The sequence below is a fragment of the Rousettus aegyptiacus genome, unplaced genomic scaffold (genome assembly GCF_014176215.1).
Source record: "Rousettus aegyptiacus isolate mRouAeg1 unplaced genomic scaffold, mRouAeg1.p scaffold_m13_p_12, whole genome shotgun sequence".
Classification (NCBI taxonomy): domain Eukaryota; kingdom Metazoa; phylum Chordata; class Mammalia; order Chiroptera; family Pteropodidae; genus Rousettus; species Rousettus aegyptiacus.
In genome coordinates, this window is record NW_023416287.1 from 39,465,426 (window position 1) to 39,489,369 (window position 23,944).

The 23,944-nt window shown below is 45.9% G+C and overlaps 1 protein-coding gene across 3 annotated transcripts in view; it reads right to left on the reverse strand.

Annotated features, from left to right (window-relative positions):
* The window catches only part of ALDH1L1 (aldehyde dehydrogenase 1 family member L1), a 75,615-nt gene that overhangs the window by 9,689 nt on the left and 41,982 nt on the right, over positions 1-23,944 (reverse strand). For all 3 annotated transcript variants that reach the window (XM_016160544.2, XM_016160543.2, XM_016160546.2), the window contains exons 10-18: positions 21,919-22,066; positions 20,501-20,620; positions 19,155-19,282; positions 15,166-15,316; positions 14,069-14,139; positions 10,114-10,219; positions 8,317-8,404; positions 2,939-3,032; positions 513-612 (exon numbers count right to left, since the gene is read on the reverse strand). In XM_016160544.2, coding sequence (XP_016016030.2) covers positions 513-612; positions 2,939-3,032; positions 8,317-8,404; positions 10,114-10,219; positions 14,069-14,139; positions 15,166-15,316; positions 19,155-19,282; positions 20,501-20,620; positions 21,919-22,066 — 1,006 coding nt within the window. The remainder of the gene's footprint in view (positions 1-512; positions 613-2,938; positions 3,033-8,316; positions 8,405-10,113; positions 10,220-14,068; positions 14,140-15,165; positions 15,317-19,154; positions 19,283-20,500; positions 20,621-21,918; positions 22,067-23,944) is intronic.

Genomic DNA, 23,944 nt, shown 5'->3' on the forward strand with positions numbered 1-23,944 from the left:
CGATACAGGGCACCTGCCACGTGCAGCCACCATTGTAAGTCCTTTATATATAGTAGCTGTGTAATCCCCATAACAACCACAGAAGTAGGTAACTTGAGCAAGATCAAATAACTTGCCCAAGACTGTCCAGTGAGTAGGTAGAAGATCTGGGCAAGTGTGGACATGGCCCAAGGTTGGGGAGATTCGCTGTCACCAGGGTCGTGCCCAAGTCTCTAGGGTTCTGCTTCACTTTTCTAGGATAGGAAAAGTTGCTGTGATGATTTTAGAATGTTTCTCAATCCATGAACCTGGTTCCAGTCATTCTTACAGTTATGAAACTTCTTGAGAAGTTGGTTTTGAAGGACATGTCATTCCTTGTCCCTAAGGCCCCTTCCTGCCACAATCTATGTTTGCAGTGACACTATAGTCTAGGTTAAATGTGTAAGTTTAACTGTAGGATAAGAGAAAGCTTCCAATCCCCCCACCCCAATTTACCTCCTCCTCCTACCCCCCTCCCCCCAGCTATCCCTCACCATCTGCACAGCCTTGCTGAGATCACAGTCAGCAAAGATGATGAGGGGTGACTTCCCGCCCAGCTCCAGGGACACCTTCTTCACATTACTCAGGGCACAGCTGGAAGGAAGAGTGTTGGTGAGGTTGGGTTCATGGGAGATGGGGACATAGGTCTCTAAGTAGAGGGGTCCAAGGGCTTGAAAGAGCAAGCAGAGGTTTGGAGGGAGACTAGGTCCCACACCTTCTCGCCACACTGCACTCACCAACTACTCCCTCCCTACTCTTTGCTCTCTGGATTCCCAAAGCGCCTTCCTCTTCTTTCAACAGCCAAACCTATGCCTACCTCAGGGACTTGCTCTCACTGTCCCCTTCTGGCTACTCCCTCTTCAGATATACCTACAGCTCATTCCTCACTTCCTCAGGCCTCTGCTCCCATACACCATGGTGCATTTGTTTGACCCCATCCACCAAAGCTGAAGCCCGACCAGGGTGATCAAGCATTTATCGGGTCATGAAGCCAGTGTTCGACAAATTTCAAACCAATAAATTGAGCACAGAACCATCCCCTAGTTGGAGCAGCTGCAGTGCCATAGGAGCTTTGTACCCCAGATTTTTAATGATGGGTGCAAACAGAGAGTAGCTGAGGGTCCTGCGCACACTGCATCAGTGGACACAAAATGGACTTACTGATACTGACCCCAGAGGGATACTTAGTGAACTGGGTCAACAAAATGAGGCACGATACAGGGTGGGGGGCTCTTTGCTCAGGACTGACTGCAGGAGGAGGACTCCCCTGTTTTAGGCACCAGCCACAGGGGCTTGGGAAAGATCCTGGGAAGATAGCTACAGAGCCATGGAATGCTGTCCACGCAAACCCTCCTTTCCTGGAGTTCTTAGAGTAGACATTTCCTGAGTCTTCCTTCTGGACTGTGTACACACACATTGGATGTGACTCTCACCTACACACCACAGAGAAGACTGATCGATCAGCTTTTGAATTAGAAGAGGTAAATAAGCTGCAGTGACTACTTGCAGTTGTCTCTCCTGCTCTGTCATCTGTTTATACATTCATCAGTTCATTGCTCTCTCCACTCTCCTTCTCTTCAGTACCAAGGCTTTCTCTACTGCATTCAAAATAAATCAGAGCAGCCCTGCCTGGTACACTTACAGGCTGTGACATAAGCCTCTATGATCCTAAAGACATACTCTATCAGCCACATTGGCTGTGGCTGCTGACCCAAAAGTGGGTATCAATGAAACTGCTGTAATTAGCACAAGCCTGGTGCCCATTTGGGAAGGGGGACACAGCTGGTTCACAGAGGGCATGTAAGGGGCTGAGGGGTATGAACCCTACCTTGTGTGCCACAGAAGTGTCCCAGGGAGAAAGAACATTGCTCTGTATTAGGAGCTACAATAAGGAAATAATGTTTTAATATGAGAAGCCTTTCTCCCTGTGGAATTATCATGCTGTAGCTGGACTCCCTACATACGTGACACTACAAGCAAAGACAGAAATGGGTGGTCATGTGTCCTTAGAGATCCTGCTAGGCAGTGGTTCTCAGAAGAACCTTTAGCTGCTCTCTATTTTCACCCATCACTCAAAGAGCAGATACCCAAAACCCACTCCAAAAATTCAGGTGGGGTTTAGGCATCCAGTGGTTGTTTTGAGGCAGTCCGAGCTGTGAGCTGCTGCTCTGGGATCAGACCCTGTCTACCTCCCTAAGCTTGTCAGCTATGCAGACCAGAATCACTAAACCTGGAAACTACCTTTGTTGAACTGGTGGGAAACTAAGGCCTAGAAATGTCAGTGGTTGGCCAAGGTCATATTGTGAATTAATGACAGAGCCTGGAACGTAACCTCTGTTGGTTTGAGGCCAAACTCCAAGAAACAAGAGATTAAAGGATGTCCTAGACCAGTGTCCTCACTAGAATAGAATGAAAGCGTTAATACTAGCTACATATGTAATGGCTGTTTTTTAGTAGGCACATTAAAAAAAAAAAAAAAACTAAAAAGAAACTGGTGAAATTAATTTTAATGTATTTAATTTAACCCAATTAATCAAAAAATATTATCATTTCAATTTGCAATCAATATAAAAATTATTAATGAAATGCTTTACTTTGTGTGCTAGGTTTGAAATTCTAGTGTGTATTTTACACTCACAGCATGTCTCAATAGAGAGCAGCTCTATTCCAAGAGATCAACAGCCACGTGTGGCTCCAGCACCTCACTGGTCCAAGTGAGCTCCACAGAGCAGCCACCTCTGGCCTTACCAAGGGCTTGGAATCAGAACCTGCATTAATCCGGCCTCCAGGAACTGCCGCACACAGAGGCTTGAGAAGAAGGATTGAGCTCACTCACAGCACTGTCTATGTCCAGACACTGTGATGAGAGCCACAGCTTCTTTGGCAATGGTGGCCTCTCTCATACACCTCAACCACCTACCTTTTCATGATGTGCTTTCCCACCTCTGTAGAGCCTGTGAACCCAATTTTCCGCACATCGGGATGGTCCGAGAGTCTCTGACCGATCAGTGAACCTGTGGATGGGAGCAGGTAGGAGAGTGAGGGTAGCCTCAGTGCTGGAGTGGGGAAGCATGAGCCCCGTTACCCCTCACATGTCCACCCTGAGGCTCTGGGCTGTGTCCTGCTTTCTTAGTATCCCCCTTAGCTCCTGGGGCTCACTGGGCCTTGCTCCTTGATAAGGACAGAATTGCATCCCCTCAAAATCCACATAGTACAGATGTAGATATAAACCAAACTCACTCTATTTCTGCATCCTCGATTTCATTTAATTTTTGTTTCAAGCTCTTTGTTTCATGATCTTTGACCAACCTCATTGTATTTAGTAAATATATCAAAGCTTGCTAGTTGGTGATTATCTGTGTTCCCTAAAATGTAGCCATAGATACTTTCGTTAGTAAGAGCTGAAGACAATGACAACCGAGATAAATATCAAACTGGTAATAATATCGATGATAAACAATCATCTATCACAAGCCCAACAAAAGGTATGGCCCCTGGTGTTACTGCATTCTTTGTCCCTTTCTCCTGTCAGTCATTAGTATATAAGTTATACCATAAAAAAAGAACTATAACAGGGGTCTGAGAGTGGAGAATTATATGCACAGAATTGCTAGGTTGTGTCTTCCACTCTGATCCAATCTTCCCATAAATAAATTACGCTATAATAAATTCTGTTATATTCTATGGAGTTGCCTTCTTCGTCTTCCAGTCTTAGGATACCTTCTCATTATGGTGGCCGTTACACCTTTGTTTCACTGTTGAACATATATGTTGAAGCCCTGACCTCCAGTACCTCATATATGACTGTATTTGGAGAGGTTTTTAAAGAGGTAATTAAGGTAAAATAAAAGCATTATCCAATCCAGTTAATGTCATTATTTCTAATCTAATCTGATTGTTGTCCTTATAAGATGAGCATATTAGACAGACAGATGTAGAGGAAATATTCTGTGAGGGCACAGAGAGAAGATGGCCATCTGCAAACAGGGAGAAAGGCATCAGAAGGAAACACATTTTGAGCGTGGACTTATGGCCTTCAGAACTGTGGAAAATAAATGTCTATTGTTTAAGTCCTCCACCCCCGACTCTGTGGTACTTTGTTATGATAGCTCAAGCAAACTAGTAAAGTCTGCATGTGACTTTCAGCCTATCAAGGCAGACACAAAGGATGCAGGCACTCAGACATCCAGCTTTTCCAGGGTCTCCAGCAGAGACCCAAGGACTTCCTGAACTGGCTATGGGGGTGGTGGTCGCCAAGCATCACAGACTCCAACAAGCCTTTCTTGGGGATGCAGCCTGAAGAGGAAGGCCCCAGTCATGAAGGGCCCAGGTGTGGAGGACCCAGTCATGCAGAGCGCAGGCATTCACTTCTTCACTTGTTTGGAATGCTTGTACCCAGCCCAACCTTTACTTCATGGCCTTCTCACTTCACTGCAAGTCCTGCACACATTCTGCCCCCTAGTGTGGCTAATTCTTTTTCACCCCTATGATCTCCTTTTCAATGAAGCTTCATGGTCACCTTTCCCAAAACTCAAAGTCATTTCTTACTGCTTAAGTGTCTTTCCCCTTTTGGCTTTGGACTCTCTATTCTTCTAATTTGCCTCTTTCTTCTCTGCTCCCTTCCCTTCTCCTTTGCTCTTCTTCTACCCAACCTTAAAATACCCAGTGCCTCTGGTTCCATCCTGAGACTTCTTCTGTTCTTCTTGATTCACACCATTTCAGCTGAGTCTTCTTGTACGCTTTTCAATTCACGCCCTGACTCACTTCTTCAAATGCCATCTCAGCCACATCATCGTCTCAATATGTATCTCCAAGCCAAGCTCCCCTGGGATACAGATCCATTTATCGCTCCTCTGCATGCTCAGCACCTGCATTTGGATGTCTCACACCCTCTCAAATTCAATATATTTGAAACAGAACTCTTAATCTTCCCCTAGACCTGCTCTTCCTCTGGGTTGTTTATTTCAGTAAATAACCTTTCCTTATAGCCAGTTATTTAAGCCAAGAACCTGAGAGTTGTTCTTGGCACATCCCTTCCTCAACCCATTAGTTGCCCAGTCCTGTGCTCCTTCATCTACCTGGTTCCTCCTTCTTCACTGCTCCCCTGCCTCTGAGCTTGTAAAACTGTGTGTGCTAAGATGCACCCATGAAGGTTCCAGTTTAGATGATTTGGAGTGAAATACTTGCATCCTCTCTTTACTTATATTTAAAGCTCTACAAGTAATTTTGATACTAATTCCATTCCACCAATCCTTGTTTAAAAAAATCTCTGTTTTGCGAAGAAAATATTTGAAAAGACACATCTGATAAAGGACTGGTATTCAAAATACAGAAAGAACCCTTAGAACTCAACAATAAGTCTACGGCCTGCCACCCTGAACAAGCCTGATCCCGTCTGATCAAGGTTGGGCCTGGTTACTACTTGGATGGGAGACCACCTAAGAAGACCAGGTGCTGTAGGTATAAAAAATAAAAAATAAGAGATTGTAAGCTGACAAGGTCCTTTCAATGTGTGAGGTCAACCAAGGGTTGCCTCACCTAAAAAGATTAAAACAAAAAAAAGAACTCAACAATAAGAAAACAACTTCTAGAAGAAAACATAGGCAGTAAACTCTCTGATATTGCTAACAGTAATTTCTTTTTGGACATATCTCCTTGGCAAGCGAAACAAAAGAAAAAATAAACAAATGGGACTACATCAAACTAAAAACGTTTTGTGCAGCAAAAGAAACCATCAACAAAACAAAAAGACAACTGACTGAATGGGAGAAGATATTCACTTATGATACATCTGATAATAGGTTAATATTCAAAATATATAAATAATTCATACAACTCAACAACAAAAACAAACAATCCAATTAGAAAATGGGCAGAAGTTCTGAACAGATATTTCTCCAAAGAGGAAGTACAGATGGCCAATAGACATATGAAAAGATGCTCAAGGTCACTAATCATCAGAGACATGCAAATTAAAACCACAATTAGCTATCTCACACCTGTCATCAATAAATCAAAGAACAAGTGTTGGCAGGGATATGGAGAAGAGGAAACTCATACGCTGTTGGTGGGTTCGCAAATTGGTACAGCCACTATGGAAAACAATCTGGAGGTTTCTCAAAAAATTAAAAATGGACATATCTTTTGACCCAACAATTGCACTTCTGGGTATTTATTCAAAGAAAACCAACACAATAATTCGTAAAGATCTATGCACTCCGATATTCATGGCAGCACAATTTACAGTAGCCAAGATATGAAAGCAACCTAAATGCCTATCAACAGACGACTGAATAAAGAAGTAATGGTTCATGTATACAATGGAGTATTGCTCAGCTATTAAAGAAAACAAAATCCTACCATTTGCAACAACATGGATAGACCTAGAGGTTATTATGCTGAGTGCAATAAGTCAGACAGAAAAAGATTAATACCATATGATTTTACTTACACGCAAAATCTAAGGCACAAAAAGAACAAAATGTTCAAAAGCAGACTCACAAATATAGGTGACAATCTGGGGATGGCCAGAAGGGAGGGAGGTTGAGGTGCTGGGAGAATGAGGTGAAGGGTCAAAGAAGTACAAATTAGTAGTTGATAGATGGTCATGGGGATGGGGAGCACGGCATAGGGAATGCAGTCAGCATTAATGTAATGGCTAGGTGGAGAGCCAGAGAAAAGAAAGAGCAATTAGGGGGATCATTTTATAAACTATATAAATGTCTAACCAATATACTTGAAACTAATAAAATAAAAATTAAAAAAAAAAAAGAATATATACGGTTGGCAAATAACCATATGAAAAGATGCTCCACACCATATGTCATCAAGGAAATGCAAATTAAAACAATTAGGTACCACTTACACAGGTATGAGAATGGCTAAAATCCAAAACACTGACGATAGTAAATACTAACAAGAGTGTGGAACAAAAAGAACTCTCATTTACTGTTGGTGAGAATGCAAAATAGAATAATCACTATGGAATAAAGTTTGGCAGTTTTTTACAAAACCAAGACACTCAACATACAGTTCAGCAACCATGCACCTTGGTATTTAACCAAATGATCTGAAAAGTTGTGTCTACATAAAACCCTGTATACAGATGTTTTTAGCAGTTTTATTTGTAATTGCCAAAACTTGGAAGCAACCAAGATGATCTTCAGTACGTGAATGGATAAACAAACTGTAATACATCCAGACAATGAAATATTATTCAGCACTAAAAAGAAATGAGCTATCAAGCCGAGAGAGAGAGAGAGAGAGAGAGAGAGAGAGAGAGAGAGAGAGAGAGAGAGAGAAACTTAAATGCTTATTACTAAGTGAAAGAGGCCAGTCTGAAAAGGCTACATATTGTATGATTCCAACTATATCATATTCTGGAAAAGGCAAAACTGGGAGACAGTGAGAAGATCAGTGGTTGCCAGGAGTTTGGGAAGGGGGAAGGGAGAAATGACTAAATGAAGCAGAGAGTTTTTAGGGCACTGAAACTATTCTGTATGATACGACACAGGAAAAAATGCCATGTAAAGATCAAGGTAAACATCAAGGTGATGCTTCTATAAGCTAGAAAAAGGCAAGGGAAGGATTCTTCTCCAGAGTGACACCTTAATCTCAGATTTCTAGTCTCTAGAACTATGAGACTGCATTTCTATTGTTAAGTCACTTAATTTGTGGTATTTTGTTATGGTAGCCCCAGCAAGTTAATACACAGGTGATATTATCTGATTATAACATAATAAAACCAGAAGTATATGAACTTGAGGATAGAGATAATGCAATCTAAAGAAGAGAGAGAAAAAAGAATGAAAATATAAATAAAGAGAGCCTCAGAGAAAAGGAGAATACCATTATACACAGCAACATATTTATAATGGGGGTATCAGAAGGAGAAGAGAAAGAAATGTAGCAGAAAAAAATATTAAAACAAATGATGGCTGAAAACTTCCCAAATTTGATTTAATCTATATATCCATGAAGTGTAATGAATTCTATGTAAAATAAATGTAGAGATATACATCCAGATAATCATAATAAAAATGTTGAAAGATAAGGAGAAAAATGTGATAGCAGCAAAATAAAAATGAATCATCATATATAAGATTAACTGTCAACTTCTCATCAGAAACCATAGAATGACCTTCTCTGCCACCATCAGGCTGCCATCCCACTGGCTCTGCATTGGCTTGCTCCACTTTCCAGGGCACGTCTTGCAGTAGGCCCTGTTCTGACCAAGTACACCTCTGGCTTGCAGCCCTGGCTTCCCCAGATGCCCATGTTCCTGTCCATAAACCTTACCAGATCCTGGAAGGATGTTAATCACACCCTTAGGAATGCCAGCCTTCAATGTCAGCTCTGCAAACTTCAAAGCTGTAAGTGGGGTCACCTAAGGAGGCAGGAAAGAAGACTGAGTTGGAAGGGATTGGGAAGTGGAGCTCTGTCATCTTCTCCCAGCAGCCTAGGTAGCAAGCAGGGAGAGGCAGCCAAGGCAGGAAGACCTCGGGGAAGCCATCTTCATGCCTCACTATAGAGGGTACCACCAAGCCAGCCAACTTCCCCCACAGCTCCAACTGGAAGCCAAGAATAAAAGGACATGCTAACCTCAGGTACCTTTCTAGCACCTTTTCCTGGCAGAGTTCCAACCCCTCAGCCAGGCCTGGGCCCCTTTCTGCACATTCATTCCTTCTTCGCTGTTTACACTGAGCCCTTGGGGAGTGCAGTCTGAGGACTGCCCCGTAGGGCCTCATACTCAGAAGGCTGCAAGGCACATTTATTCCCTGACCCCTCAGAGAAACTAGCCTCCTCCTCTGGTTGTGGTGCTGCCTTAGCTGTCCATCTATTAGACTCTGGCAGCATCTTAGCCCAGGGAGGGCCTAGTACTTTAGGTTCTAGCTGTGATGATAATGCCTCAGGATCCAGCCCCACTGCTAGAGGCCGTGCCCTGCCCTTGATCAGCTAGCAACTGGCCTCTTCTGGAGGAAGAGAGAATAAATTTCTGGCCCAGGTAACTTTCCTTGACAAGGAAGGTTGTGCCTCACCCACTGTCAGGCCTCAAGCTAAGGGGCCCAATCCATGGGACCCTGGCCCTGAGAGTAAGGTCTGGGTGTTCCTAAGGGCAATGGGCTAGTGGAGGGACAATTGCCTTGACCTGTCAGTAACTCCCCCATGAAAAAAGGGATGTTAGGATCACCTCAGGGCATCGTTGTGATGCTTAAATAAGCAAATATATGTAAATTACTATTAATTTGTTATGTATGTTAAAATGTTCAAGAAACTCCTGACTCTAGGCACTATAACTCTAGTCTATCATAATTGTTAGTTTTGTTTTTTTTTTTAATTACTGTGTTAATACCCTCAGGGTGAAATTGCCCCAAAGAAACTGGGGCGTGGGAAACCTCCTGGGCACACTGTCAGAGCCACGTGCTATAGCATCTCACCTTCAGTTCCTAACTTGCCTGGAGGCAGGCTAGGGAGGAGCTGTTATTGTCACTGCACAGAAGAAGTTCAGGAGAGGGGATGTGCTCACTCCTGGGGGACCCTCCCTGCTCACGATCTCCCGGCCTGGATGAGCAGGCCCGATGTCCCATCTCTATGCCTCCTCTGTGAGGGGCTGGGGTGGCAGATGCTCAGATCTCACTGCTCACTTCACTTCCCTTTAGGACTTTGATCTCTGAAGCCAAACAGGAGACCATGGCACCAGCTTTAAACAGACCATTGTAGGCTGTCTCAGAGCTCAGGCCTTGGGCTACAGGCACCAAGAAGAGTTTCCTTTCCCCGAAATCTGTCGGGAGTGTTGGCATCTGTGGAGAAATCCCTAACTCTGTTCACCAGGCAGCTAGAAACACAAATACAGTTATCCTAACTCAGCTAAGAAAGAACACAAAGTCTGCTTATGAGTGTCACTGGCCCTACTGCACGCTACCTCTGCCCGCTGTGAGCAGGCCCACAGCAGCCTATCCCTCATCAGCAGTACCTTTCCTCTCTTGAGGAGAAACCAGGACCCATGTGGGTGAAGGGGTCATGGGCCACCTGCCTCTTCCTTTACAGGGTGCTTCTCCATACCCTCTATAGCCCACAGGTCCTGCTCAAACCCACCTGGGCAGGCTTGATCACCACTGTGTTCCCAGCAGCCAGGCAGGCAGCTGTCTTCCAGGAGAGCATCATCAGAGGGTAGTTCCAGGGGATGATAATGCCACAGACCCTGCCATACAAAAGAAGCAGGCCCTCATCTCTCTACTCAGCCTGGGTACCCACAGGGGACCTACCAGCTTGTTTTCTCTCTCCCAAGCCTGCTATCCATTCCAGAGCCAGGCTTCCAGGTATGGCACCAAAGCTACTGCTTAAGGCAGCTCCTGCCTGCCTTTCTAGGCCCTGACAGGGCAGTGTATCCAGTTTAGCAGGAACCTCTCTTCCAGGAAGAGCATGATGGCATGGGACACTGGACAGTTTCTGATGGGAGCTATGAGACCAGTATAGGGACACAGTTTGGTAGGGTGTGGCATAAGACAATGGGGGAGGTGACAGCAGGAAGACATAGGTAAGAACCTGGCAGCTGGCATGGCCTAGGAGAAGGCCTGGGGTCACATAGCAGGCTGGGGAGACGTGGGGTAGGGATGAGTGGGCCAGGAAAGTGTGGGAGAGGGTCCTATGGGTGTGAGGACAGGGCTCAGACCTGTGAAGAGGAAAAGCAGGGAGTCAGCCTGGGAGGCCTGATAAGATTTGCCTGCTTTGCATTAAGAAATGGTATCCAGTGTTGTACCACCCCTCAGCTGAGAAGAAAGCTTCTGTCTAGGCAGTGTCTTCATGGAGGGGAGGCTGCCCCACAGTCCCAGGGGACCTAATGATGACACTTGTGGTCCCATGGTCATGTGGCCTTACCTTTCTCTGTCCACTGTAAAATGGAGTGATAACAGCACCTCTCAGATAATTAGAGGAGCTAATACATGCAAGAGCCCCACATTGACTACTTGACTGTTGTTTTCATTATCACCAATATCCTCTTCATGACCACCATCACAAACAGAGAATACTTCCTAAAAGGTAACTGCTTAGCCTGGGTAGTGGAAGAGTGTGTACAAAGGCTGAGAGGGAAGGACAAGTAGTGAGGAGCCACAGAAGCACAGGCAGGCAGAGTGGGAATGAGGTGGGGTCTGGGAGGGCACAGAAGCCAGCTTAGGGAACCCTCATGCCATCCTGGGTCATACTGAGGGGTCAGGAAAGTCACTTCCCCATTCCATGTACGCCCAGTAGACTCAAAGGGATAAGACAGTTAGAGGGACTAGAGTGAGTGGTCCCAGGGAAGTGGTGAGGTCACCAGGGAGAGAGAGGGCTGGGTTGTGGGGGGCTCCGAAGAAGAAAAGACTTCAGAGAAGTAAGTCCCATTGCCATAGGCTGATTTGTGCCCCCCAAATTCATATGCTAAAGTCCTAATTCCAGAACCTCAGATGTAATTTTATTTGGAAATAAAGTCATAGCAGATATAATTAGTTAAGATCAGGTCTTATTGAGGTAGGGTGGGTGCCTAACCTAATATGACTGCTCTGCTTATGAAGAGAATGCCATGTAAAGAAACAGACACAAACATATAGGGAGAACTCCATACGAACATGAAGACAGAGTCAGGCAACACCAAAGATTGCCAGAGAACCACCAGAAACTAGGGGAGAGGCCTGAAGCAGATTCTTCCTTATGGCCTTAGAAGATACCTTGATCTAGGACTTCTATCCCCAGAATGCTAAGACAACAAGTGTGTTATTTGAGCCTCCAAGTTTTTTGTTACTGCAGCCTGAGCAAACTCCTACACTTGCCAATATAGGGGAAAGGTAGTAGCTCCTGGGACTGGGGGTCTGTAGAGCAGGCCTGGCATGAGGTCAAAGCCAGCAGGGGCATGGGACACAGGTACAGAATGAGTACATCCCTGGCCAAGCTGCCATGAGAACGCTCTTTCATCAAACCCTGTGCCTAGTCTATTCCTGATGGTCTTTCTTATTGGAAACCTCATGGGTTTGGCTCCTCCACCAGCTACTGCCTTGTTGTGCTCCACTTTTCTGGGTTCTGCAATGAGGTGACTCCTGCCAGCCCAAAGCTTTTGTCAAGTGTGCCTGAATGATGGCACTTGCTAAAGAGGGCCCACTGGTCCTAGGGGAGGTTGGGCCAGTGTGCACCTGGGGGAGGGGTGAGGTGGCTCTGGCTTCACTCCAGCGGTCACTGGGGCACTGGTTAGGGGAGTTAGTTGGTGAACGTTGGTTGAAGCCACTCCCTTTTCCTTCTGCAGACATTTTTGGAATGTTCTGTGTATGCCCTGGGAGTACAGCACATCAGTTTAGATGGCATGCATCACACAGAGAATAACACGAGACTACAGACTAGAGAGTAGGCCAACTAGGTACACTGACGTTGAGGAGGAGGTAACAGCTGACACCTGGATGACCAGCAGCTGAGGGGTTGGAGACAAGGGAGGGGTCAGTGCGAATACTCAGAGAGTAGCATGTAGAGGGTCCAAGGTCCATGAGGAGGCCAGCATGGATAAAGGCAGTGAGGGGGTGGGGTCAGGGGCATCAGCACTCATCGAGCATTCAGCCAAAGTCAGGAGTTTAATTTCATTTCAGGTACACTGGAAGCCATTGGAGGATGCTGCACTTTGCTTTTTCTCAGTACCAGGTAGGCAATTCTCTTCTCCCCATAGCTTAAGCAGCCTGGCCTGGCCTGGCCTGGCCTGGCCTGTTCTGAAGTCTATGTCACCTCTGCTTAGCCTCACCCCACCTTGTGGCCTAAAGGAGAAATTTTCCTGTATCTACAACCCACTCTCCTCCACAGCCCACTCTCACAAGAGGAACCTCCCTTTCCAGCAGACCAGTCCTTCAGGACCATCTGTACTCATTTTTATTGACCCAAGTGACATTTCAGCACATTCTCTTTAAGAAACATTCCAATATTCCCAATGAAGCTGAGGGCCTTTGACTACCATCCACGGGGATGTGAGGTCTCTGCTGGTGGACCACAGAGTCCCCAATCTGTTGGGGGTATAGAGCAGGTAGAAATGACCAGAGTGCTGACCAAGGTGGGGCCTCTATCCCAGGTGACTCTCCTCCCTCCTGAAGTCACGCCTGGCCAGACCATTCCCTGTGTACCCACGCACATGCCTAGTGAAGACAGACCACAGGACAGGACAGTGTGGGGCGTTTTTGGACGCCATTCCTCAGCTTGTTTTCCTCATGTAACAACGGCTTCTCCAGGAGCTGTTTGTGTGTTGTGCCTATAGTGCCGCTGCACTTCCGACACAGCCACACAATGCCGGTCCCTATTGGGGGCAGCACAGAGCACAGCATTGGCTGTGCTGTCAGGTTCCCCGTACAGCTGCTGTTAGCACTCTTGGGCTGTCCTTGTGTGCCTGTGTCAGTGAGTCACCACAGTTGCGCTTTGGGGGGGTGAGGACATGTGGGTACTGAATGGTCACTGCCAAGTTGTCTTTCACAGAGGTGGACCCAGCCCCCGTCCCCCACCTGCCATCTTCTCATTCTGGGCCTCTGGGCCATCTGATAGAGAGGCAGAGGCCCTTGCTGCTGGGCTTAAATCATTTCCCCAGTTGCTAGTTTTGTCTATGCTGACTGGACACTCGTCTTCCTCCTTCCACTGAGCAATTGTTTCTCTGTCGGTTTTTCTTTTCCTTGAGACTGTAGGAGTCCTTAATTTTTATGCCCATTGGTTATTATACTCTTTTCAGATAAAAATTTTTAGTTCATACTCTGTTTCACACCATAACCTGGACTGATATAGGGTTATTGTGGGATTACATAAAATTATATTTATAAAGTCGTTAAAACAGTGCCTGGCACAGAAAAGGTACTGTGAAAGAGGAAGCTGTTTTATCTTCAGAATAGGAATTTTCATTGGTTTTGATCATTGTTGTATCTTCAAACCCTGAAATGTCTGACACACAGCAGTTGACAAATGAATAGTTATTCAATAAATACATAAAATGTGATGAAACAGCATGTTGTGTGAACAATGCCTAGTGTGTGGCCTCTCTCCACCCTGTGCTGTGACTCACCCAATTGGCTCCTTCCTGGTCAAGGTTAGGTTTCGGTTAGGTCTGGCCTGGTTGATGGGGATGGTGGAGCCCTGGAAGAAGCATGGGGAGTGTCAGTAGCAGAGGCTCCAGTTCTTTACCCCTTCCCTCTGGGCAGCCAGGCTGCCCCTGAGATTTAGGAAAGAGCTGGATCTTATCTGCATCCTGATGCCCCCACTACCCAGCTGGGTAGGAGACCCAAAGCTCCCAGATTATGTATAACAAGGACGTCTGAGTTCAGATACAGGTGGAATGGGCAGCTTTCCTCCCTCATTGCCTATAGCCCCATGGAGAGGACAGAAGGTTCAGAGCCCATGCACTGTGAGCCTCATAGCCATGGGTCTCTCTGGAGAAGGAGTGACCCATCACTGCCTATAGCAGGCAAACCTCTGATAATGGCCCCAAAGATGATGCCCTGATCCCTGGGACCTGGCATATGGCTAGCTGTCCCTCCTGCGATGATGAAGCATGGCATTGCTGACCTTAGGATGGTAATATATGAGGCCTAGCATAACCACAGGGCCCCATAAAAGCAAAGAGTTTTCTCCAGTTAGTGGCAGAAGAGAGTCAGAGGGGTGGGGGAATGGAAGGTGGAGGAGAGACCTCTCCAGAGAGATGTCTGCAGGAGCTGAGAGCAGTCCTGGCCAGCAGTCAGCAAGGACTGAGGCCCTCAGTCCTGCCACCACAAGAACTGAACTTGCCAAAACCTGAATGGGCTCAGAAGTAGTTTCTCTCCCAGAGCTTCCAGATAAGGTCCAGCTTGGCCACACCCTGATATTGAGCTTGTAAGGCCCTGGCATAGAACCCGGTGGAGCTCACCCAGACTTCTCGCCTACAGAACTGGGAGCTAATAAACGGTGTTGTCTTAGGCACTTAGTTGTGGCATCTCACCTCCTCATTGTCTTCACTCCTCTGCCTCATGGAGAGGAGATGAGGCATGGAGCCTAGACCTTATGGAGACACTGGACGCCTGCAACCATGTTACACAGCATTCAGAGTAATGTGCTGCCCTCGGTTTCCTGCAAGCCCTGGCCTGCCTGTTTGAGCTCTCATGAAGTAGGCAAGAGCCCAGGCCCCACCTGGATCTTGTCGCACCATCCAGCAAAGTAGCGGAAAGTCTGGATGGACATGCCCACATGGGTCTTCAGGGCCAGTGTGTAGGTGGCACCCGCATCCAGAGCCTCAATGGTGGCCAGCTCCTCCTGATGTTGTTCCATGAGATCTGCCAACCTGGCCAAGGCATGGGGGAAGAAAGGGAGATGGGCTCAGGCCTGGTACAGCCTGGCCTGCTTTTTTAAGGTCCTTCTTCAAGGAGTCGTGGGCCCTGTTCTGCACACTCAGATGTGCTGACCTCAGTTTCCTCTCCTGTGAGATGGAATAGTAACATTTACTTTAGTGTGGTGAGTGTGAGGATTGATGCCCTCTGTCCCTTTCTCCATCTCTCTCTCCATTTCTTTCTTCCATGAAATATGGGTGGATTGACTACTCTATAATAACCCTCATACATGATCCTGCAGAGGAGGCTGCCTGCCTCTGTAACGAGGCCACCATCACAGAGGCCACCCTCTCTGTGTCTAGACAGCCTCCACCATTTGGGAAACCTGTCCAGCTTTGAGCACCAGCCAGTCCAGTGGAAGATGCTTCTGGGGCTGACATCTCCAGGGATGGAGAGGGAAGGATGATGGGAGATATTCAAGGGAAGGCATCTCTACACAGAACCTCCTGGAGTCTGAGCACTCCATCAGCCTATTGTCCTCCCATGAGTCTGCTGTGGGCAGCCTGAAAGTTAGAACAGTACCCCCTCCATGATGTGAGGGTTTCATGCACCCAGGAGGCAGGGTGGACAGGGGAAGGCGGAGACCACTGATTGAAAGCAGCCTTCAGTCTTGTACATGGGGAAGCTTCAGCCCAGAGACAAACATGCTGATCTGTTCCCACTCTGCTCTTTTCTGCATATGACCACCAGCAAGGCCCTAATACTCCCAAGTCTGCTTCAGTCCTCCTGCATACACCTCTAGTTCCCTAGTGGCTGCCCACCACAATCAGGATGCCTGATCGACCAGATCCTGTGCCTGAATGGCCAGATCCAAGGCCCTGCTCATTTTCTCCTGGGGCCATGGTGCCTACTGCCTCCTCCTCCCTACATTGGCCTCCTTCAGGTGCTCAGGTAAGTCATACCTCCTGTCTGGGACGTGTGGGAGCCGCGTTGCATGCATGGGCTTGGAATGCTCTTCCTGTACTCCGGTTTCCTCTCTCAATCTTTTGCACTTCTTTCAGACCTTCTGGGAAGCCGACCATAATCCCACCCACTCCAAAGCAATCTCATCTCCCTGCAGTGTTCTGAACAACATCCTTGACTTTTTTCAAACCTCACCCAACTGTCACCGATATTCACATAGATGAGTATTTCAGTATTATTGCCTCTCATGTGAGGGCAGGGACAGTATATGGTCTCCTGTTCCCCAATGGACACATTGGCAGCATGACATGAAAGGTTGGTGAATGAAACTGTGAACTAAACAAGTATAACAAATCAGTGGCAGAGCCACATTGTCACCTCAGAAACAGTGGTGAAGTCATTCTCTAGGTAAAAAGAGCAAAGGTTTAAATCACTTTTTGAGAAAAATTATAGACAAATATTGAAAACACTATGTTGAGGCATTTCAAGGACTAGGGTTCTATCCACTACAAGAACAGATGGGCCAAAGATATAAATCTATATTACAAATTAGCCAAAGATAGCATCTGTGTATTGGCCTAGCATTTAGGTTATTTATGTCTTCACTGTAGGCTGAGACCTGTTAGCTTGAAAGCCCACTGGGGCCGATTTTTTGTATATCCAATTATTTTAAAAATGGCCCAAACCAGTATATTTTAGCCATTTATAGCCTGCCTACTTTGTATCCCTGCAGAACCTCACTGACTGCTGTTAACACTGCTGAGATGGGCTGTGCAGTTATAGCCCTGACTTCTGGAGCCCTCTGACCCAGACTCCCATTGTGTTACTGAGCGACATCACCTGGACATGGCAGCCTCTTCTCTGATCTTCCCTGTTCCTCCAGAGTTCCCTTGCTCCTCCCCATTCTGAGTAGTGACACACCCCCTGGAGGGTCTGGAGTCTCTGGAGGGTCTCCTGCTTTGGAGACTTCCCCACCCACAATCCCAATAAAGTTTGTTGTGAGTTTCTGCCTCTCATGGACATTACTTTTTACTGGATAATCCCCAAATCCCTCCAACCCCTAAAATTCCTAGATGATGTCATATGTGAAGTGAATGAGTCATAAATCCAATACTCAGTACACACTTACTAAAGGAACTGTCACCTGAGCACACTGGTTGGGAGATACGCAGGGTTGTTCTACTGTCAACTTGATGATGCTACACCTATGCCTCCCAGAGTCCCAACCTCTGACCAATAGCAGCCCAGGCTACCACCAGACCCTTGGCAGTGGACCTGAGCACAGGGTGGCAGCTTCCCATATATATTTTCACTGGGTCTTTGTGGTCCTACCCTGGCAACTAGGTATGGTTTATTGCCCAGATTCCCAAACAGGCTCTATCTTGTCCGCCAGGGGTTTGGAAGGGGTGGCTAATGACTTTCTCTAACTCTTCCTTCTGGATCTGTCTTCTCAGCTTCTCCCACAATTGCATGTGTCATTCCTGTAATGTATTCTATATTCCATAATGTCCATGGTGGTCCCGCTTGCCTGATTGAACCAGGGATGCTCTGTGGCCATTTCTCTAGGAAATTCTATCCTGCTCCCTCTTGGGGTAGCCATTGGCACGCTGCCTCTGTAGGTACTGGGAGGCTACTTGGGGCAGGGACCGCATCACTAGGAGTTCTCAGGCCTTGAGATGTCTGTCCACCCAGTCTGGGTCTCCACTTAGAGCTGTGCAGGGCACCACCCCTTACTATCTCTGTGGTTAGTAGGTTATTACATGTGCCACCAGATGGAAGGAAAGCACCTCGAAGGAAGGACAGTTTCTTCTGGGTCAGTGCTGTCTACCACAGGGGTCTCTATTTCAGGGCCAGTGGCTCACCACCATCAGCCTGGACATGTACATTTCACAGCTCTGACTGATCTTCAGAGGCTCTTGGTCAATGGCTTCCTAAAACTGCTGGGTTCTCCAAGGAGGCTTGAAACTAAAGATAGGGCAGGCTGGGCATACCCAACCTTTAAAACTCTTCCCTGTCTGAAACGTTGCCATCTCTATTCCATTTTGCAAACCATTCAGACTCTCTCTCTGCTTTCTTTCTGTGGGGGTTTCCCTGGTGTTTCTGACCTCTGCAATAGAAACTAAGGGCATTCTGACTGCATGGCCATGGTGGGAGCTCTTTTGCTGGATGACAAGCATGCTTGGACTGCATTATCACCAGGCTCTGAGCTTGAGAGCTTTCCTAGAACCTGGAGCATCAAAGCCAGGTTCCTGGAACTGCCTCACCAGGCTTTTGGCTACTGTTTGGTTCATCTGCTCAGCACCTTCCCTTTTGTTGGAAACATCATCTCATTTCTTTGGGAGTGGCTGCTCTGACCCCACTGGGACCACCTGATTCTGGAAGAGTAGCTTGCCTCTTCTGGGCCTCACTTCCACTCTCTGGTCATAAGCTGAAGTGATCCCAAGTCCTTCCCTAAGACTTGTGATTGGAGCTAAGAAGAGAGGGCCCCTTTTGCCCTGACTTAAAAAAAAAAGTGAAAAAAGGAAAATGTGAGAATGGAGAATGGGCCCCAACCCTTCTTTGGGCTTAGGTCAGTCCAGTTAAGCACCGTGCCTCTCTGGGTCTTCCAGGACCAGTTATTAGCTTTGCCAGTTTGTGGCTCTCCCTCACTTTTATACCTCCACATCTTTGTTTGCATTCCCTCTCCACCAGTATACCTTTCCTCTAAGGCCACCTGTGTCTGGTAAGATCCCTCCTGTCTCTCGAGTCACTTCCTCTGAGTAACCTTTTCTGAGCCTCAGGCCTCCGTGACCTCTCTAGGACCCCAACTCCTCTTGAAAAGACCTGGGCATCCAGCCCCATCCTGAGCTGAAGGTGGTTGTGGTTGACAGGTGGGTGTGGGGCTCTCACCTATATAGGAGTCGGCCCCGGTCCCGTGCGCTGATTTTCCCCCACAATCCATTCTCAAAGGCATCCTTAGCAGCAGCTACTGCCTTGTCAACGTCACTGATCTGGGCCAGGGACACCTGGCAGATGACCTGTGGTGGAGCAAAACTGTGAAGCCCTCCCTGTGCTTTGTGGACACAGACACACTGCCTGCCCACTCCCCTGGTCACCTGGATGGGCTCAGAGGGGATCGTCTTCCAATGGAAGAGCACTGGGAGGATGCAATGAGAAGAAAATGAGGCCTGGGAAAGGTCTATTTGTGTTTCTACATACCAAGGACCTTCTCTTTTCCTTCCCACTGAACTCACGTAAAGCAATTTACTCAAGATGAACCTACAAAGCTGAGGGTCAGCTTACCATTTTCAGGCCAAGAGCAGAGACCCATTAATTTAGTAAGTCCCTGGCAGAAGGTTTATTTCTTAAGTGGAATGGGCTAGACATTGGAGTGGACTAGATCTGTCCCCTCTCCTCGTTGCATGCCTTGAGGGTACCTATTTGCACTATAACACAGGCCTGAGTGCAGGTGGGAGAGGGAGATGAGAGGGGTGAGGACTACGGTTCTTTGCTGGTCATCACGAATAGCATCTGCTGGGTAGCCCTGACCACACAGCCTTTCTCCCAAGACTCGCAAAACTGGCTTCAAGGTGGTAACATCTGATGTTCCTGCCTGAGGGCACTGCACATTGTCTGCATCTCCACACTTTGTCTATCCTTTTGTGGAGCACTTTCCTTAAACTCCCATCAAATGAACCATTTTGAGTGTGTTATCTGTTTTCTGAGGGATTGGAGCAATGCGATAAGATGAGACAGGACAGAAAATGATCAATACATACCTGTAAGAGTAAGTTTTGTCCCAGGTATGTATATGTGTGAGAATGCACGTGTATATGGGTCATGATGCAAGAGGGTCACAGTCAAGAAAGTCTGACAAACAGGATTCAAGAAAGAATTTCCTGATATTGGGCTGTACAAATATTTGAGAAGGTGAGGCCAACACTGGGATCATTGTTGAAGTGTAGAGTGGGAGGAAATGATCTTTTCTTCCTTGAGTGATTTTAATTCTATTCCTAGACTCTGAAGCAGGCTCAAGAACTTTTAGATTTCTCTTGTCTCCCCTCTAATCCCTTCTCATCATGTCTCCCTCTATGCCTTCTTATAGGGAGGACTGGAGACTGATTGCAACCCTTTTGTGTCTAAGCACAGGCATCCTGGGCCAGAACCCTTAGAGGCCAGATGGAGGGAATTGGGGGAGTAGATAGGAGAACAGGCCATGGGTGGAGGAGAGAAGAGGGTGCTTGGCCTGCACTCACACTTCCATCTGTTGGGTTGATGGTCCCATAGGTTTTGGCATCCTCAGCATCCACAAACATTCCCCCAATGAAGAGCTGGTGGGGCATCTGGAGGATCAGCTTATTTATTGCCTTTTCCACCTGGGAAGGAAGGTATCACAGGCTTTAGACATAATGTGGACACTTCAAAAATGGGCATCGGTGACTGGTTCAAACTCACATAGAGACAAAGAAAACACAGATGGATAGACAACCACTGGCATGCACGCACACACACACACACACACACACACACACACACACACACACCCAAGGAGGCTATTATTTGTGCAGTCTGAGGAGCTGAGTGGTAAGAAGAAATGAAGAGCATAGACTCTGAGGTCAGACTACCTGGGTTGGAGTCCCAGTTCTGCCACTTATCCTCTATGTGACCTCAGGCTGGTTGCTTTGCTTCCATGTATGGGAAGTAGGTGGACAGGCCCTTGTAAGCTGTCATGTAGACATAACACAAGCCTCATCACTCACTTCCCTTGCAGACCTGCAACTCCGCACTGAATGCAAGAGCCTCTGAGATGCCACCCCCATCCTGAAACCCCATTCATCAGTCATTTGTCCACAAACACAAGGCCAACCTGAGATCTATCCTGATTATCTATATTTTCTTCACTTATTTCAAACTATCAGCCAATAAAACTACCCCAAAGCTAATTCCTTGGGAGTTGGTAGCCTACCAAGATAACCTGGGGATATTTTAAAAGAGTTTCTTTAAAAAACAGAGTTGTAATTACTTCATCACCCTTCCATAATTCAAGTTGAACGTATGGGAACATTTTTTTCCTTATTGGGAAAACATTCCAATTCCTTTTTCTCTTGCATTTCAACAAAAATAACTTAATGCAGATAATAGGTTACATAGGTGATGGAAGAGCTGAGAAGCCATGACTCAACCTAGAGATCAGCAACAGCAGGAAGCCACTGCCATCACTAAATTATAAGGACAAATGGAGGAGGTGTTGCTACTGTAACTAGGGTCTACGGCTACTCAAAGGAACCAAAGTCCCAGCAGGGTTATCTGGCAGGGGCTGGAGGCACAGGAGACATGCAGCCACTGCTGGAAAAATCCACCAAAGGAAAAAGAGGGAGAGAAGTGCTCTGAAAAAAATCCTCTTTCTAATACCCTGGTCTCACGTCTTGGGACTCAGAACCTGTCCCATGTATTGAGTCTTAGCAATTTTCTCTTTTGAATTTGCCCTACTGCCCTGGCACCCACAGGCTATCTAGAGTTGCCAGGAAAAGTTTGGGACACTAGAGGGTGGGCTCTTGGGCGTCCGGCCTTCCTGTACATCCATGTTTTGCTCTATGTGTTATGTTTGATCCATAGATGTGGAGGCATGAGGTGTGCGTAGGGCCATGCTCACATGGAGGGGCCCAGAACTCACATAGTCGATGATGCATTCGCTTTTTCTGTCATCCCCTCGCAGCTTTCTTACTAACAGTTGGATAAAGTCCATGAAGGTGGTTGCCATGTAAATGTCTTCATTTTCTAATTCCAGTCCATCACATAGCTCCTTCATTTCCTCCACCAGTCTGGAGGAAAAGAGATAGAAAAGTGAGAGCATGGGAAGAGGCTTGGCAGACCCCTACATTGTTCTACTGACAGAGGTGGTGGTGCCAAACACATTTATCCAGAAGAGATCTTCATCCTAGCACCCAAACTATGAATGTTAGTCTAGAATTGGGGTTAAGCTACCAATCCATGGACTCAGAGGGCCCTAGTTTCAAGTTCTGGTCCACCACTTAATAACTTGTGACCCTGGGCAAGTGACTAACTCCTCTGAGTCTTAGTTTCATCACGTGTAAAATGGGAATAATAATATCTTCACTACTATTTTGTGATAAGAAATGAGATAAACCAACTATTAATAATAATAGTTAATAGGAAATTAATAATAACCTTCAAAAGATACTGTTTAAAAATGAAAAGACATAGATTGGGAGAAATATTTCCAAATTATGAACCTGATAAAGAACTTTTGTTCAGATTCTATAAAGAATTCTCAAAAGTCAACACTAAGAAAAAAAAACAATCTGAGTAAAAATGATCAAAAGATGGAACAGATGTTTCACCAAAGAAGAAATATGGATGGCAAATGAGCATATGAAAAGATGCTCAACGACATCACTAGTCATTAGGGAAATGCAAATTAAAACCACAAGATATGGCTACATACTCATTAGAATATTTAAAATTAAAAAGCCTGACCATACCAATTACTGGTAAAGATGTAAAGTACTGAACACTCATACACTGCAGGTGGGATTGTAAAATGGTACTTTGGACACCACTTTGTAAAGTAGTTTGGCAGTTTCTTAAAAATTAAACATATACTTCCCATTTCACTCTTAGGTATTTAACCAAGAGAAACAGAAGCTTATTTATAGACAAGACGACAGAGTAGAAATCTCCAAAAATCCATCCCTCCACTGAAATAACTAATGAACTGGTAGGAACTGTAATTAAATGCTTTGGAACTCCAGAGTTAGTGGAACATTTGTAGTATCCAGGGGAGAGCATGATGAAGAGGCTGGTAAATGTCAGTACATTTCAGTGAATTTCAGCCTTTCAGTGAGGTATTGGCTGCCATCTCTTATCCCTCTTTCTGTGGCAGGAAGTAGTTGGAGGCAGCAGGCTACATTCTTGGTTGCAGCTTGCTGGAGCCAGGGTGGGCAATAATGACTTTGTCCTTTGTAAATCAGGACTATGTGTTCTAAGTGCTGATGCTGCTTTTGATCACCAAGGAGCTAGCACAAAGTCTGGCAGCCATTGTTTTAACCCTCACAGACTGAAGCAGTTTCTAGGAGATTTAAAGAAGCAGTACTTTTTTTCTCTTTTGGGAGTCAGACATTTAAGAAAATCCTTGTTAGGCCACTGGCTGACCACAGAGATAACAGAAGAGAAACGTCAAATACTACATACAACAAGAAATACGTATTTTGTAAAAAAAAAAAAAAAAGTTTATAAAAGTCACAAATAGATGGCTCTAGCCCTCAGAAAGCAATATTTTGCAAACTCTCAGGAGAGAGAATTAGATTTTCAGAAGTTCCATAATATAACATTCCAAATGTCCAGTTTTAAACAAAAAAAATTCAGGAAAGTATAGACCATTCATGGGGGAATTTGAAAAAAATCATCCCTGAGGAAGAACGGATATTGAAATTGTTGGTCAAAGATGTTAAATCAGCTGTCTTAAATATGTTCAATGAAATATGTTCAATAAGGTGGCAGAAAAAAGAACGAGTGAACTTAAAATTATCCAGTATGAGGAACCAAAAGAAAAAAGAATGAATAAAAATGAATAGAGCCTGAGGGACTTGCAGGAATACCATAAAACACATTGACTTATGCATTATTGAAAGCTCCAGAGGAGAAAAGAGATAGAGAGTGGCAGAAAAAAATATTTTAAG